The sequence below is a fragment of the Corylus avellana genome, chromosome 2 (assembly GCF_965113065.1).
Source record: "Corylus avellana chromosome 2, dhCorAvel1.hap1.2, whole genome shotgun sequence".
Taxonomy (NCBI): domain Eukaryota; kingdom Viridiplantae; phylum Streptophyta; class Magnoliopsida; order Fagales; family Betulaceae; genus Corylus; species Corylus avellana.
Window position 1 is genome coordinate 34,095,623 of NC_142491.1, and position 18,177 is coordinate 34,113,799.

An 18,177-nucleotide genomic window follows, 5' to 3' on the forward strand; every position below is an offset into this window, starting at 1 on the left:
AATATTCCATATTTGGACCCCTTTATTTACATTAGTTAATCCTTTATTTGTGTCGTTATTTAATGTTTTGTGTTAGTTTTGTGTTTTTAGTATTTTGTAGGTCATTGAAGAAAAATTACAGCTTTAGAGGAAAAAATGCAAAGTTTGGAAAAAAGCATACTTTGAGAAGACCTAGATGATGTGGTTAAGTTTAACCAAATCCAAGAAAAAGGTTAAATAAGATTAAAGATCAAATTTGATTAAATTTCAGATTGGATAAGATTTCGGATTGGATTCAAATTTAGATTCTGCACACATCTCAGTATTTTGACCATAACTTTCTGTTTAAATATCGGATTGAAGTGATTGAAGTGGGATTGGAAAGCTAACTCAAAATAATACATTTCATTGTGAAATAGGATTTTCCTAATTCGGATGGTTACTATGCCAAAATCGCCCCGCAATAAAAGAACATAAATCTGGACGAATCCTATTCTGATTTCAGACTTCTATTTTGACTGGGAGACAAACCTCCGAATTATCTAGGTTTAATAGAGCTTCTAGGACTTCCTTAAAGCCTATAAATAGACTTCTTTGCATTCAAGAAAAGATATAGAATTTCAGAGAGCAAAATTCTACAGTTTTTCTCTTTTTAGTTTAGGTTTTCTTTAGATTTAGGTTTTATTTTTACGTGGAACTAAATTCCCAACTAAGGTTGGGGATGAAGCCTCACCGATGAAGAACATCAATATTTTCATATAAATCTTTATTTATCTGATTTTATTGGGTTTAATCTTTCAATGTTTTACTTATTTTTAATGTGTGGTGTGATTCTTGGATATCTTTTGTGATTCAAGGATACACTTGATGATTTAAGATAATTTCACATAATTGATTGCTTGATTTTATTTGCCTAAATAATTAGATATCCCTTGTGATTTGTTCTACGGATACATTTGGTGTTTCAATTAAGATTGGATATCTTTTGTGATTTACGGATAAATTTGATGATTTAATTGATATTGGATTCCTCTTGTGATTTGTGGAATGAATGGATACATGGGATGGTTTTGATTAATTGTTTGACGCATAGTAAAATATACATAAGATTTAAATTGTGAGAACTTCGGATTAATATTGATGAGCATAAAGTATGTTGTTATGATTTGGTGAGTGTGGATTATGCATCCTTAGTGTCTTTATCTATTGATTTACTTAGTTTATTTGTTTTATGTTTAGTCTTTTAATTTTCAAAACCAAATTCAAAACCCTTTTGGAACTAGGTTAGGATTTAATTAGTTTAGATATAAGTTGCTCTTTCAAAAATACAATTCTCTGTGGGTTCAACCTCGCACTTGCAATCTATTAAACTACAATCGATTCGTGCACTTGCGAGTTAAATAAATTTGCACAACATATGGTGACGGTGACACATCAATGAGAACAATTAAAAAGTCAAAAACCGTTAATAAAAGTATGATTGATATAATTGACATTAACTCGCCTAATACTGGTACAGCCTGCACTGATGATACTGATGATACCAATGCCAGTATCGAAAACCTAGTTGATTGTATGAATCGCCTAAATGAAATGGATGCAAAGCAAATGATTTTTTTTTTAAAAAAAAAAAAAAAAAAAACCAACTTGTAGGCTGCAAAAGCATTTCAATCATCATCATATTTTTGACGTATTTTTTTATTTGTAAAACCTGAATATTGGGTGGATTGATATATATATACAACATATATATAGTGAATTAATTTCCAACTTCTTTGACTTTATGCCTTAGTACATGGGTCATGTTTGGTTTTGGGTTTGTTTGTTTGGCATCTTTGTCTTATTTTTTGGATTGTCTTGCTTCATATCCCGTTGTAGTTATAGTTATGTCTGGATTGTGTAAGAAAAAAAGGAAAGAATAAAAAAAAAAGGTAAAATAAAGCTTAAAAGGCTATGGTTAGCCCATGTGACCTATTTTTTTTTGCATTATTGGTATTATTTGATGACACAAGCTCAAGCCCATAATTGGCCATATTTGTTGGCCTGATTTTTGGGTCTATTGTGATGTAGATCAGAGTGTATTCTGAACCCAGATGTTATTTCATGTTTTTGTTGTTTAAGTGTCGTGGCCGTCCGGACGGCCATATGTCTCGTCTGGACGGGAGCTGTCAGTTTGTTTTACTTTCTAGCCGACTTTATGTTGTTATTTTATTAGGGTTAGGGTTTTAGAAGTCTTTATTTCGTTATTTTATTAGGTTTTGGATTTTTGGGGTATTTATGTCATATTTTATTAGGTTTTGGGTTTTGGGCTATAAATATATACTTATAGCCTCCAAAGAAAGGGAGTTTATATTGATTATTGATTTTGTTGAATAAGAAACCTTAGAGTTGAGCGTTCTTCTTTCTTTTCCTTCAAAACCTAGAGAGTATCTAGCTTTTGTCAAGAAGATTTCTTAGATCATTGATAGAATCAAGATCTAGAAGTATTTATCCGCTGCTTATTGATATTCTTCACTGCAGCCCACTACGTCACGCTGCATCTGTTGGTATCAAAGCTCAAGTTACTTTTCATGAATGAGGAGGAGTGACCGTCTGGCAGACATGAACGAGGTGCACGTGCGCACGGAGACAGTACGTAAGGAGCAACTGGCGATTCGTTTGCGGCACATGGGTGGTGGGCCGAACAATTGTCGTCGCCAACCAATGCCGTGATTTGCGGAGGCAGAAGGAAAATCTATCGTTGAACGTTAGCAACACGTGGAGGATCAATTTACGGCTATAAGGGATCAAATTGAAGACCTCACTACTGGAATATCCAACCTGTGTGGTCACAAAGGGAGTGGATCTAGAAACCTGTTTGCGGAGCGCTGAACACACGGACATCAGCACCTTGCGCAAGCTCATGCCAATCGGCAGGTGAGCAGGTTCAAACTCGATGTACCAAAATTCCAAGGTTTCTTGCAACCCAAAGAGTTCTTGGTGACATAAAAAAATTAAAAAAAAAAAAATCCACAAGAAGAAGTACCTAGGAAGATGGCAGAGATGGTGCCTAGAAAGGCGACGGAGATTAGAAGTCAATCAGTTGTGGTGGAGGAAGATGGATTTATTGAAGAAGATTGTGCGGTAGATTGGGCCTCTCCACCAATCTATGACATCTATCCCGACAAAGAGGTGAGTTCTATACACCAAGTGTTTGATGAAAGTCCTGAAAAGGAAATCTTTGATTTGGAAGTTGATTTCCTTGGAGTAGATGCTATCATGTCAAAAACTTTTAACCAAAGTTGTGATGAGGTATATGGGGCGGAGACAACTTTTCTATCAAAGAGTGAAAGGGTCTTTGTGAGTTCTTTGGGGATTCTCATGGTTGGGAAGGGCAAGGTAAGAGCAAAGCTTCGCAAGTCTACTCGGCAAGTTGAGTTGCGGGTCATCATGTTTATTATGAGGTGTGGCCTTGTTGTGATTTGGAGAAGAGGAGGATGGAATGAGTTGACTGGACAGCTGAAGGACCGTGGGAAGAACAGACAAAATTCTCTCCAACCTGGGGAGAGTGATGTAGATCGGAGTGTATTCCGAACCCATATGTTATTTCATGTTTTTGTCGTTTAAGTGGCGTGGCCGTCCGGACGGCTACATGTCCCGTTCGGAAGGACGCCATCAGTTTGTTTTATTTTCTAGCCGACTTTATGTTGTTATTTTATTAGGGTTAGGGTTTTGAAAGTCTTTATTTCATTATTTTATTAGGTTTAGGGTTTTGGGGCTATAAATATATGCTTATAGCCTCTAGATAAAGGGAGTTTATGTTGATTATTGATTTTGTTGAATAAGAAACCTTAAAATTGAGCATCTTTCTTTCTTTTCCTTCAAAACCTATAGAGTATCTAGCTTTTGTCAAGAAGATTTCTTAGATCATTGATAGAATCAAGATCTAGAAGTATTTATCTGCTGCTTATTGATGTTCTTCGTTGCAGCCCACTAAGTCACGCTGTATCATACTGTTAACTCATACCCCTTCTTTGCCCTTTGATAACCTAAAGTTTTTGGTCTTTGTGGTATTATTTAAAGATATAGGGGGTTGCGTAAAAAAGATTGCAAACCTAAGTATAAGTTTTCGCAAGTAATAAATTTTCTGTAAGACCAAAGTCGATTCACAAAGAATAGTAGACACTTAAGTAAAATTTATATTATCATGTAGAAAAATAAAATGAGTTTATTGTTATTTTCCACTAAAAAGTGGAGCAATTAAGTAATTAAATTAACGAAACTAAATTAAGTAAAATAGTGTTTTGGGAATTATGCCCTAAATGGCTAAATTCCAATAATTTTATATTTGTGTTGACATTCAATGTTTGTAAATTAAGTAAAATATTGTTAAGACATATTTATAACTCAACTAGGTAGAGAATCAACTTATATAATCAGAAGATTTAACAATGAAACACTAATTAAAAATAAAGTCGATTGAGTATGAGTTTGATTAAAATTTTGATTTCAATGGCATGTTAAGCTTAAGAATTGATGAACCTTGTACCCTTTTTTCTCTCTGCTAGGGTTTCTTCTCCTAGCAAAGAGCGCCGCACAGGAGGAGGGGGAGAACCTTTGATCTCCCCTCCTCCCCTCATCCTTTGTTGCCTCCCCACCCCCTCTTTACCTTATGAGCTAGACTATTTACCTGATGTTCCCTAACTCCTTGTGCGGTGTTTTTTTCCCTTCCTTTCCACCTCTTTCCCCTTCTTTGTCCCGTTTTTTGTTTTAGCCCCCATCCTACGGCCACTGAGCTCAGATCCGCCAAGTCATTTTCCGGTTCTGGCTTGGCTCTTGGATCGGGATGGTCTAAACCCGATCTACCATCCCCTGTCAAACCCACGTTGACTTGCGCTCTTCCCACTGGCTCTCCGGCTCCGTTCGTGTCCATCGCCTCCTTGTGTCGCTTTCCGGCAGCCTCGCTCTGAGGCTTGCTTTCTTCCGACGTCGCTTTCTGTTTTTGTGGTTTTTTGGTTTTTATCTCTTTTTTCCTTGTATTTCTTTTCCGGTTTTTCCCTGTTCGTTTCCTGCCTGTTTTTTCTATTTTCTTGTGGTTTTTTGTTCCTGTTTTTGTTGCTTGTAATAAGGGTCTGTCCTCTCTCTTGATCTGCTTGCTTGATGATTTGTGGGGTTTTCGCTTTTGGTCCAGACCCTTAGGTTGTGGATGTGAATTGTATCCTGGCTATCGAGTTGAGGAGGATGAGTTTCAGCATGTGAGTTTTCTGCTCTCATGGCCGAGGAATAAGAGCTACCTACGCATTGGATTGAATTTGTATGGAGCAGACCTGTTGTTAAAACTAAAAACTAGTCATGGGTTAGCAGATGTTGATGTCATTGATAGGTCTTGAATGTTATATTTATAATGTATGTATCTTTGACGTCTGTAACCTCGTAACTTCGGCTATGATTTGCTTCAGAGCTTTTTGCTCTATTTATAAGAATTTTTGCTCGCAATCTTTTCATCAATGAATGAGTATAAAATGTCTTCCCCTTAAAAAAAATAAAATGAAAAGAGAGCTTAAGAATTCACAATAAATTCGAACCATAACAAATCAAACAACGCAAGCATTTGATATAACAAAAATAATAATGAATCAAAAACTAGGCTTCACCCATAATGAATAAAAAAACTCTAAAAAAAACACATAATAAAATAAGAATAATGCTAGGTACCATCTTTTTATCCTCCTAAAGCTAATGTGGCTTTCAAAATCATCATTGGATCAAAATTCAAGTTTGATTCATTTAAAATTTAATGGTGATTTTAAAAGCCACATCAGCTTTAAGAAAATTTTTGGAGAATAAAAAGATAGGACTTAGCATTACTTTAAAAATAATAAGCTTCACACATAAACCATAGTTATAGAAAGAAAATTATACCAAATTAAAGTTTTTGTCATAAATATCCAAAGAAACAGACAACTCATGGCTTCTTTAATACTCTTAGGTGTAGATGTATGTTGGCATTGCGATGCACATGGTGGTGTCATTGTCGCAACTCATCAAGATCAACCATGTGCACAGCACCTATACGTGTACGTTGGCGATGACTCTAATCTCTCCATCCTTCATCATCAACCATTCAAAACTCTTTACGTGGGAATTTTAATCTCCACCACCAAAGATTTATTCAAACAACTCCCGAAAACGACAGCCTGCGTATTTATAGCTAGCGTTCAAACAAATACTTGTCCATCAAGGCAGATAAACCCTAGAAGAAGCCAAAACGACAACAACTCCTTACTAAAAAAAGATACCTTGGAGTTTTAAGAAATTAATTAACCTGTTAACAGCTAATTAAAACCATTTTCCACGTGTAAATACCTTTACGTAACTGTTGATATCTATCTATAAAAGCCATACCTTATCACGTGTCCCACGTGAGATCTATCTGAACAGTAGATTACCACCCCAAGTAGTCGGTCAAGTCTCGCTGGAACACGTGTAAACATATGGTTGCACAAAAAATCCCATCAATAATGTTCCGTATCAAGCTTTAACCTTTTTTGCTAGACAAGCCCCGACAAAAGAAGTAAGAGACACGGAGAAAACGTAGAGAGATGTCTGCGAGCTGGTACACCTCAGGTTTCCGGTGGCCGGAATTTACTTTCTCTCTGCCGTCGTCAATCTACCGGTGGTGGCCGGAATTCAATTTTTCCTACTTCTCAACGGGTTGGAGCTTTGGGGGCTTCAGGTGGTTGGATTTTACGGTATTTGATGACGTGTTCTGGACAATCATTACGGTGTTAGAGTCCGTGGCTTTGGTCGCCATGCTTTGCTCCTTTTTTATCTTCTGCGGCTGTACCCTTTGATTTGTTAGTTTTTTTTTTTTTTTTTTTTCTTTTTTTGTGATTGGCAGGAATTTCTGACACCTTTCCAAACAGGTCGGGACGATGGGGTTTGAAACAGAGTAAATCTTTTAGTTAACCTTATACCATGTATACAGAGATCTTTGATGATTGATATAGTTGTTTGCTATATATATATATGCCTTATATCTAGCAGTACCCAATTGTCGGCCATCAAAGAATCTTTTTTTTTTTCTTCCTGTTTTGGTCTTTCTTACTTTGACTGTGTCATTAGGCTAAAAATAATTTTAAAATACATGAATTATTTATTTATTTATTTGGTTGGGGGGTCTTTGTAGTAGTAATAGGATGAAAATGTAACAGGCTCTTATTCTAGTGTGTTGGCTTTGGAGAAGCGAAAGAAGTGAAAATGGTTTATGGGATATAGTGATAGTGGAATAGGATGAAAATGTAGCAACTGAGGCAGAGGAGGGTGCATCTGTATCTGCCATAGTGAAAGGAGGAGCTATATATGGTGGCTTGTGGATTGGCCAATGTTGATGATTGAGAATTCTACTAGAATTTGATGCCTGCTTTCTGCTTTCACTTGTGCTTCTCACTTCTCAGTAGCCAATTTTACTACAATATTGAGATGTCTAAACAAGGATGCTGTCATCCTGAGGAGCAGCCACTTTGCTAATCATGGCCAACATGGTCCAATTGGCTGGAAATTAAAAGAGCTCTTACTCTTGCTGTAAATGTGTTTTCTCTTGTACCCATCTTGGTGGTTGTTACAAGGATAAATACAATGTAGAGTGATTACAGTAACTTATCTTGTGCTTCAAGAGAAATGTAGAGTGATTGTTTAGCATTGTTGCCTACAAGTGCTCTTCTGGTGTTGGAATGATTTTGCTTTATGAGGGCACTAGAGCATAATATCTTCTTTGGCTTTAGTTTTCCTAATTCATGGCCTTAACTTGTTGAGTTTGAAGCTGGGTTTCTGGAAGCTTGTGGCCTCTTCCAAAACATGCATAAGTTTCATCCTTAGAGAGTCCTTGAGAACGAGGAGCTAATTTGCATACTTGTATATAAACAAATTAAATAGTTATACCCTAAGAGTGCCACTCGAGTAGAAGCATATTGTGCACATAATAAATGAATAACTGGTTCCTTCATCCATTCTGATCGGCTAGGCAAGTCTAGATCTATAATTGCCATCACAATTACAATCCCAGTTAACTACTACCTGGGATTTTTTTGACTTCACTTCAGTAACACCTTTATTTTGTTGATCGATCATTAGATGCCAGTTGTTATATGTTTTTACATTATTGACCATGTGAACAGCCTGCGAATGTGTCTTCAGTAACATGTTAATGATAGCAGGCGCCAAAGAGATCCAGAAAACTACGACTAAGGTATTGCCTGACTACAACTAAAAAGTGTCCTTGGACATTCACTTGGAGCACTTTCACCAGCTTTCCTTGGATAACAACTAAAGGAGCCGTTTGAGCCTACCATATAATTAATAATTATGTCAACTTCAACAGCTAGCATGCAGACCTTGGACAGCTGGAATATCTTCAAGCTTTCAATCTTCGATTGTTTCCCTAGTTGTGAGAGGTTTGACATCATTATTTCCAATATGCCCCCTCAATTGGAAGAAAGCTGTTGAAACCGTGTAGAGAGCAGTGGCTTGGTTAGATCATTGCTAGACAAGAATTAATTGAACTTGACAATTAGTGTTTGGCTGCAACCCTTTTGGGAATAAAGTGATAGTCTATGACAATGTGTTTGGTACGAGGATGAAACAACCAAATATTATCACAAAATAACACTGGAGCTAAGTGTAAGAAGACCCAAGCTTAGAGAGCAAAAATTGAATCCAAGTGAATTCAGCAGTAGCATTGGCAATTGTCTTATATTCAGACTTAGTACTTGAGCAAGAGACAGTAGGTTGCTTCTTAGAGCGCCAAGAATTAAAATTATTGCCAAGAAAGACACAAAAACCTGAAGTAAACTTGCGGTCACCAGAACAACCAGCCTAGTCAGCATCCATACAAGCATAGAGTTGAGAATAGCAACTTCCTTTAATCACCAATTCATGTGTAATGGTGTGTTTCAAGTAGTAAAGGATTCACTTAGCAGCTGACCAATGGGTATCGCGAAGATCTTGCATAAATTGGAAACCTTATTCACAGCAAAAGCAGTGTTTGATCGTGTGATGGAAAGATAGGAGTGCACCACCGTATTGCGATAAAGAGTAGGATCCGAGATAAAAGTGTTGAAGAATAATCCCACATTGCCTGTGAACAAAATCTTGGGCATGTTTATAAGTAATTATCCTTTATAACACATTAGTGATATACCGATTATGTGAGAGGTGAATGCCAGCAAGAATTTTGGTAACCTCAATACCAAGAAAAAAAAGTTAATTGGCCAAGATTTTATAGGAAAATCCAAAGAAGAGGGCCTTCATTAAGTGATTAATAGCTTTAGGAAGCAAATTGCAAAATAGGTAATAATCTCAACTATAATTTTCATTAAGCAACATAAGGGACCAAGGGTTTTCTTTGACAACTTTGACAACCCTTACAAAGATCAAAGCAACTCTACTAGAACTCCTAATATCCGTATGCAACCATAACTCAATTAAGGTGGCAACGAAGTACATGAATTCAAATGCCCAAGGATTTTATGCCAACCACACTACTAATATTTATTTCTACTAGACTATTAACTCTTCCATGCAAAATAGAACTATTACATTAGCAACATTAGTGAAATTTACTATAAAAAACTACAGTTTAGATATACATTGTAGGCAAAGAGAGGCTTACATGAGCTTGCAACATGTACGATATTGAAACATTGATATCAAAATGCTTTAAAGTAAGTAAACATAGGAGCATGTTATATATTATTACCTAAACATGTAAATTTTGTGACCAATAGATTAAATGGTATGAGATAAGCATCAAATTGGAAAGGGTCAAATCTCCCTCTCCTCTTGTGCGTACATGTCAATATATATATATATATATATATATATATATATTGGAAAGGGTCGAGAGTCCAAAACTGTAGAACTTCATTTATAATGACACTAGGATGGGTAAAAGTCTAGACTAAAGTAATGTGTTATTTGAAAAATGTGATTTTTAAAAATGCAGTTAAATGTTTAACATTTAAAATCGCAGTTTTATCATTAAAATTGTGTGTTTAAAAAAAAAAAAAAATCCTCTTTGTAATTGTCACAATTTAAAAAAAAACGCAATCTCAAAATATTCATTTTCTACAAATTATATTAATCAAAGTGAATTTAAAGTGTGAATATAACTCCTATGGTTTATGAGCACAAGCTTGTTATATGGGGAACCTAGGTCATATTTTTATCCGACTACTATCTTACAAGGGTTAAATATCTTTGACCCCTTGTGGTTTAATAACTTTATTTTTTGCCCATTGGTTTTGTTTTGTATCACAACTAGTATCTCAATTATGGATAAAGACGAAGATGGTATCTCCATCTAACTTCCGTCCAAAAATTGACAAAAATCTACGTCAGCACCTCTACAAACTTGACACGTGTCCATATACCTAATTAAAAATAAAAAAGTAACAATTTTTTAAAATTAAAAACATTTAAAAATTAAATTAAATTAAAATAAAAAAATGACTTTTTTTTTTTTTTTTGGAAAAGGGGTGGTCAGAAGCCACTCCTAGCGGTTTTGGGGGTGGCTGAAACCACCCCAAGGCGGTTGGGGGTGGCCAAGCCACCCTTGTTTGGCTTGGGATGGTTTCGGCCACCGTAGACCGGGTCTAGAGGTGGTCCAACCACCCCCAAGGGTTGTCGAACCATCCCCAAAATGACCAGGGGTGGTTTCAGCCACCCCATGGGGTTGGCCAAAAACCCCTTAAGGCAAAATGGGGTGGCTTCCAACATCCCCTTTTCCAATTTTTTTTAGTTTAATTTAATTTAATTTTTTTTAATGTTTTTAATTTAAATATATATATTATTTTTAATTAGGTATATGGACACGTGTTGAGTTTTTAGGGGCACTAAAATGGATTTTCGTCAATTTTTGGACAGAAGTTTGACGGGAGTATCATTTTCATTTTTTATTTTTAAAATTTTAATAAAATATAATTTTTTTAATGTTTTTAATTTTTTTAAAATATATATTTTTTTATTTTTTAATTAGATATTTGAACGTGTGTCGAGATTTTATGGGCACTGACGTGGATTTTCATCAATTTTTGGACGGATGGAGGTATCATTTTCATCTTTATCCATAATTGAGGTATCTAAGTGTGATACGAAACAAAATAAAGTAGTTAAACCAAATAGGGCAAAATATTATTTAACCCTAAATTAAACTGGACCGACAAATTTAAAAACATGAGCCACCAGCCACTTGCATAAAGCCACGTAAAGAAGCCTATTTATTTATTTATTTTTCTGTTAAAAGTGGCCCATTTCTTGTACACCTTGGAAGAATGAAAGCAAAGAGGACACTTGACCAACAAGAAGAAGCCACTTTGCACCATGAGGATCCTTACACGTGTCTCATAATATAAAACTCCAGCCACACAGTGACACACACCCCTCTGTCTCTCTCTCTCTGTTAAAAGGCAGAATTTGAATTCCAAAACTTTCCCATTTCCCCCGGATTTCGATTTCTGTCTCTGCATTTCCATATCTCTGGAAAATCTTTTCTTTTGTTTCCTAAGAAAACAAAAAAAAGAAAAAGAAAAAGAAAACACCAGAATCGTTTTCTTTATACTCTAAAACAGATTTTGGTGTCCGCGTGTATGGCAGCGCATACTTACCACAACCAAAACGGCGTCATTTTTGTGCCTCTTCACCAGTTGACAGCTTCTTTCCCATCCGTGAAACCCAACCTCGTCTTGGCCCCTCAACCATTTGTGCCCTTAAAACCTAGTGTTCCACAGCCCCTTGCTCCGTACAACCCACCGGTGCTGGCTCTGGCTCGAATGGACGAGGAAAGGTCAATCTCTCTGTTTCAGGTATATTTTTCTTTCTACATTTTCTTTTGGGTGGCTTTGATTTTTTCTTTGGATTGCAAATTTTGAAATATTTTCTTAATGCTTTGTGGGTTTATGTTATTGGGTTTCAATCTTTTTGGTAGTTCATCGTCTGTCTACATTTTGTCGTTCTTGGGTGGCTTTAATTTTCTCTTTGGAGTGCAAATTTTGTGAATTATTCGTTACTTTTTGGTGGATTTATATGTTAATGGGTTTCGTTTTTTTTTTGGGTAGTTCATGGTTGATGAAGGACTCGTGTTATCTCCGGAAGAGGAAGAGAAGAGGAGGAATATCATTTTAAAGCTCAAACAGGTTTTCTTCGATTCAGAAATATGTTCTTTTTTGTTATATACGTGTATATGTATTTGTATATGCATATGTAAATATAAGGGATTTCAGTAGCATTATGTGCCATTTGCATTACAAAGGGTGAGCTTCTTTTAATTTATATGACCAGCCTCTGCATGAATATTGTCAAGAATGGGGCAATATCAGGAATTGAAAGTGGTAAAAAATGCCAGGAGAGTATTCAGCATTTCTCTAAGTTTTTGCACTGTACTTGTTAGATCTTTTCTAAGAGTAGGACTAGAATTTAACATCTTTGTGGGGTGTCAGACAAATTATTCTTTTGTTGACTTGTGGGGTGTTTGCAAAATCTTCTGCGAGGACACTGTCCTGATTTAAGGTTCACGGTATAACATGCGGCCTTGTTTGGTAATGGACATGTATAGTGAGTTTTTGGTTTGGAGGTGATTGATGTGATATAAAATAATAGAAGTTTTGAATTTTTTGTATAGAAAAGTGAAAAAGTTTTGTTTTTAGAGTGAATTTTTTGTTTAAATAATAATAAAATGATATGATATAAGAAGTAAGAAGGTTGAAAATTTGAATTTAAAAAAAAAAAAAAATTGAGACTTATGAATTCCTTTGCCAAACAAGGCCGCTAGTTATCTTGTTTATTGGTGGAAATGATTGTCTCTTCCGAGGGTGGCTGCTTGTGTGAGAAGGGTTGTAACTTAGTCGACCATAATGATTAAAAGTTGGTCTCTTTTTTTTCTTTTTTTTCTTTTTTTAATTCAGTGATCATGCGCTTTATTAATTTCAGGTCTTGTTTGTCGAGTTAAATATTTTGATGTCTCATACGATTATGCAGATAGTGTTGGCATGGATTAAGAAGGTTGCATGGCAACGCCGATTTCCAAGGGAGCTAATTGCTGCCACCTGTGCCACGATATTGACTTATGGATCATATGGCCTCGGAGTTAGTTCTCTCTTTGTCTCTTTTTGTTTGTGTTTTTTTTCCCCTAACTTGTTGTATACTTTTGCTTACGCTACTAAAACATATAATATGTTGAGTTTATAATAAATTATGAAATCCTCTAATTTGGAGCTGCCTATGTTAGCACTTCTAGAAACTTTTGTATTTTGTTTTGTTTCTAACATATCTAAATAATCTAGTACTTATCAAAAAACATAGAAATAATCTAGTACTTTTAAAGACATTGCCTTTGAGAATAAAAGATTACAAGTAAAATCAAAATTTAATGTGGGAATGAGCTTGTTTTATAATCCTTTCCAAATGCAGTCTTGTCTAGTACTTCAGGAAGATCAGAGGGTTTAAACATATAGACTCAATTCAGTCGATAATTTTCAATGTGGGAGCTCCATAGTAGTATTTTGCATTTTGGTAGAGATCAACTTTTTATGTTACCACTGATGCTATATATATTTCTAAATGCCTCTTATCAACTTATAATTGTACTTTTTAAATGTATTCAGGTCCATGGTTTGGAATCCGATATTGATGCTTTATGTGTTGGTCCTTCCTTTGCCACGATGGCAGTAAGTCCCTTTTGCCTGCTTATTATATCTTGATTTTGAGTGGCATAATTGCCTAAATTTTCAATGAATGTGACTAATGCAGGAGGACTTTTTTGTCGTTCTGTACAACATGCTTAAAAGCAGACCTGAAGTATCAGAGATCTACTGTGTAAAGGATGCAAAAGTTCCTCTAATGCGGTTTAAATTTGATGGGATCTCAGTTGATCTTCCGTATGCACAACTGCAAGTATTATCTGTTCCTGAAGTGAGTGCTGAGACTATGCAACTATTGAACTTGATGCGTACCGCTGCTATATTCAGAAACATTTTATACATTTTCAGATTTCCATTTCTAACTTTTTCTTTTGAAGTATTTACTTGCATGTGTCTGGTAACATGGTGTCTATTTTGTGTTTGATATCATTTCACCATTTTGCCTTAAATATGTTTTTGTAGTCTTCATATTATCAATAAAGATTTTCTGCTTCAATATTGATTGTGGAAATTGTGACCTGCTGAGCTTGTGAACTGCAGAACGTGGATATACTAAATCCATTCTTTCTCGAGGATATTGATGAAACGAGTTGGAAAAGTTTGTCTGGTGTACGTGCTAACAAACGCATTGTTCAGCTTGTTCCAGATTTGGAGGTAAAGGCTGATTTTATGTTTTCTTTTGAAAACTAATTAATTCTCCAATTACTTACCCAGCCAAATGCAAGCCTAGATTTGACATTCTATTTCTTGAGCAATTTGTAATTGTATTTTGAGGACAATTTTCAATAGAATTTATTGTTGAGGAGTAAATTTGTAATACAACTGTTGGTATCTGCCACTTGATTTTGTGCCAATGTGTCTCCATATTAATGTTGCACCAGTAGGATTGATATATTTACTGGGAAACACCATGTATTGAGGTTTTGACAATGGATTATTTCTGGGAAAATAGGAAATGTTTGGCATTGATGGATTATCTGATATGATGGAGAGGGCAAACAAGAATGCATGTGTGTGTGCGCGCGCTGTGTGCACATGTATGGATCCCTTCTTATGGAGTATGCTGACTTGGAAGCCATATGGGATCCCATAGTGTATTTGAGAGGCTATAGTTATCAGTATCTGTGTGAGGCTTCCTTTTTGTTATGCATATGGGTTGCTTTTTTGTGGTTGATGGGGAGTGGGGTCGACAAGGATATCACTATATTGTGAGATATGATGGAGAGGGCAAACAAGAATGCATGTGTGTGTGTGTGCGCGCTGTGTGCACATGTATGGATCCCTTCGTTTGGAGTATGCTGACTTGGAAGCCATATGGGATCCAATAGAGTATTTGAGAGGCTATAGTTATTAGTATCTGTGTGAGGCTCCCTTCCCTTTTTGTTATGCATATGGGTTGCTTGTTTGTGGTTGATAGAGTGGGGTTGACAAGGATATCACTATATTGTGAGATACTTTTAATCTAAAACAATCTTTGCAGGAATTTTTGAGATTCTAATTTCTTTATATTCTGTATAATTTGTTCTAAATCTCATGTACATACTGATGCATTTCAGAATTTCCAATCAATGTTGCGATGTGTTAAATTATGGGCAAAAAGGCGAGGAGTATACGGTAATGTAAGTATGTGTTGCCTGCTGGTGTTTCTTATTCATGCTTTTCTTTTATGTATTATGTGAGCTTTCTTGGGCATGTCACTTTTCAGCGAGTGATGAATCTGAGTATTTTTGTGTTGATTGCAGTTGCTTGGATTCTTGGGAGGAGTTCATCTGGCAATTCTTGCGGCATATGTTTGTCAAAAGCATCCAAATGCTACCTTAAATACTCTTATTATGAACTTCTTCCAAACTTTTGCGTTTTGGCCTTGGCCTGCTCCAGTAATTCTGCAAGATGGAATGTTGCCAACAACTGGAGATGCCACTGAGACACGGTCCCTAATGCCCATTCAGCTACCGTGTAGTCCACATGAATATTGCCATTCCAATATCACTAGAAGCACATTCTACAGGATCAGGGCAGAATTTCTCCAAGGCTATGCTATGACTAGGGTATGTTTTGTGGCCTAACTGGGATCAAAATTGTCTCTATTGCTGTTTGACCTCTTGCTAAGCCACTACTTATATTAAAGGATTTCCCAAAATTTGGTGTGCAATTTACTGTGGTATCTCAATAGTTTTGTTTGAACGTTTTAGTTGAAAGTGATACTGAGGCATGAGATAACGTGGGACTTTTTTTTTTGTTCTCTTCCTGGTGTTGCAGGATATTTTGAAGCTGGATTTTGTTTGGGGTAGCATATTTGAGCCTTTTCCATATACAAAGAAGTATACCCGATTTATCAAAATTTATCTCTCGGCTACTAAGAAAGATGAGCTAGGAGATTGGGTAGGTTGGGTGAAATCACGTTTTCGCTGCCTTCTTGTCAAGGTATGTGGCTCATATAGGATGTTCACTGTATTCATATTTATATAGTTGATTTCATAACTTTGGCTAAACTTCTAGGGAAATTGCCCTAAAGGTCCTTGAGTTTTGCCTTTGTGATAGATAAGGAATCGAGTTTCTAATTTTGACAATTAAAGTCCTGTGATTTGCTCGAGTGACAAATAAGTCCCTTCGTTAGAGTTTTTGTTCAATTGTTAACAAAAAACTTGTCACTTGTTATGCTGTCCACATCAAACCAATCAAATGAGACACGTGTATCGAGATACATGTCAGCTTGTCACGTAGGCAATTACGCCAAAAAAGAAACAGAAAAAGAGGGAAAGAAAAAAGAGGGTTGAAGATCCACCCCACACAAGGAGATGGTGGAGGTGAAGGGTGGCTCCTTGTCACTCGAACAAAACTCATGATTTTAATTGTCAAACTTACAAACTCGGGTCCTTATCTGTCACAAAGGCAAAATTCGGACGATAATTTCTCAAAATTCTAGATAAAAGGGATATGGCTTCACCATAAGTGTCTATTTAGTAACGTTTAATTGAAGTCCCTGCTTCTCATGATTATATGGATACATAAAAGTAGAGAAGTCAGGTTCAGTGCATTCATGTTTATAGTTGATTTGATTATTTTGGCCAAAGCACTAAGCATACATGCACATGAGCTGGCATTCTTGTGATTCAGGATATGAACAATCATGTTCTGGGAAATTTCTGGTACACACATTATTTGTGTAGCTGGCCCTTGGTAAAATGGAGTGAGCATATAAAGTTGTTGACAATTTTGAATTAATGTAGAGTGCGTTAAATGTTGTTACCACATGGAACATCTTTGTTTTTTCGCAAATATTTTCGAACTAGTTCATTCTAAATCTTTTCCCTAACTGAAGTACACCGGTGATCTGCCTATCAATCTAAGTTTTCTTCTATCCAGTTAGTAGCTTTAACCACTGACAAATGTCAATATTCTAAAATCTTTTGGTATGGTTTCTTGTCAAAACACAATGTGATTTTATCTGCTGCTGCAGTTGGAGGAGATGCAAGGTTTTTGTGACCCTAACCCTACCGAATATGTAGATATGGAAGTAACAGAGCCCAATGTTGTGTTCTACTGGGGCTTAAATCCTAGCAGGAGTAGTTACACGGATATAGAGTCTGTTGAAGTGGATTTCATGAAGAATATAAATAATGGCTTTCAAGACCCTCCTGGACGGATGAAACTATCCATTATCCAAGCTTCTCAGGTGCCTAAGAGTGCTCTTCGTGACACTGGAAGTGGGAAGTGGACAAAAGCATGTTGGAAGATCATGGATTACAATCAACGAAGAATACCAATGTATTCACAGCATTTGCCACATTACTTTGTTGGGTATGTGGTAGCTAATGCAGGGCCCGAGTACTCATGTGGTGGGGGTTAGGCTTATCATGTGAACTTTCATTATTCTTTTGTTTTTTTTTTTGGTGGGGGGGTGGGGTCTCCTTTCTGGATATCTTGTTTTGCCTTTGCACAGTTTTCATGAGGATCAAAAGTAGAGTAAAAAGGAGAAATCATAGAAGCTGAAAGTCATGGGTTTTGAGAGAAATTTGAAGAGTGCTTGTAAAGTTGTAAACTCGAAAGATGCATTCCTTGGGTTTTCTTTTTTTACATTTGCCCATTTGAAAATTGTATTCAGAAAAAGAATTAGACTAGTATTTTCAGGTGAAGTAGTTGCTTTTGCTCATATGATTTGTTTGGAGCAAAGTGTAGCTACTGACTACTGACTTCCTTGGGCTTGCGTGCCGAAGACGGTAGCCTTAAATATGTTGCGCTAAGCACCTCCAGACTACGTCAATAGCGGCTACGCTATCTCCATATGTGCCTTTTTCGAAGTTATTAGGCGCGCTTGCTTCTTAGTTTCTCAGCTTTAGAAATGAACGATAAGGACATAATAGGCATATGAATAGAATTATACTTGCGCCATATATATAATCTAATAAAATTGTTGTTTTAAATAAAAGAAATAATAAAATTCATTCTTTTAATCAGCTCTATACAACGATGAATTCTAAATAAGAGAAATGATAATGTTTTTTAACCATATTTTGTTTTGTTT

At 36.0% G+C, this 18,177-nt stretch overlaps 2 protein-coding genes across 2 annotated transcripts; both read left to right on the forward strand.

Annotated features, from left to right (window-relative positions):
• The first annotated feature begins 6,518 nt into the window (after positions 1-6,518).
• On the forward strand, positions 6,519-7,729 carry LOC148587678 (uncharacterized). Its single transcript, XM_088513815.1, has one exon. It carries the CDS (start codon positions 6,561-6,563, stop codon positions 6,810-6,812), a length of 252 nt encoding a protein of 83 aa, XP_088369941.1. The 5' UTR covers positions 6,519-6,560; the 3' UTR covers positions 6,813-7,729.
• Positions 7,730-11,449: 3,720 nt separating this feature from the next.
• Positions 11,450-17,519, forward strand: PAPS3 (poly(A) polymerase 3). The gene is made up of 10 exons (XM_059573194.2): positions 11,450-11,819; positions 12,072-12,149; positions 12,991-13,098; positions 13,617-13,679; positions 13,762-13,923; positions 14,193-14,306; positions 15,209-15,271; positions 15,395-15,700; positions 15,912-16,076; positions 17,113-17,519. Exons 1-10 carry the CDS (start codon positions 11,604-11,606, stop codon positions 17,500-17,502), a joined length of 1,665 nt encoding a protein of 554 aa, XP_059429177.2. The 5' UTR covers positions 11,450-11,603; the 3' UTR covers positions 17,503-17,519.
• Positions 17,520-18,177: the final 658 nt, after the last annotated feature.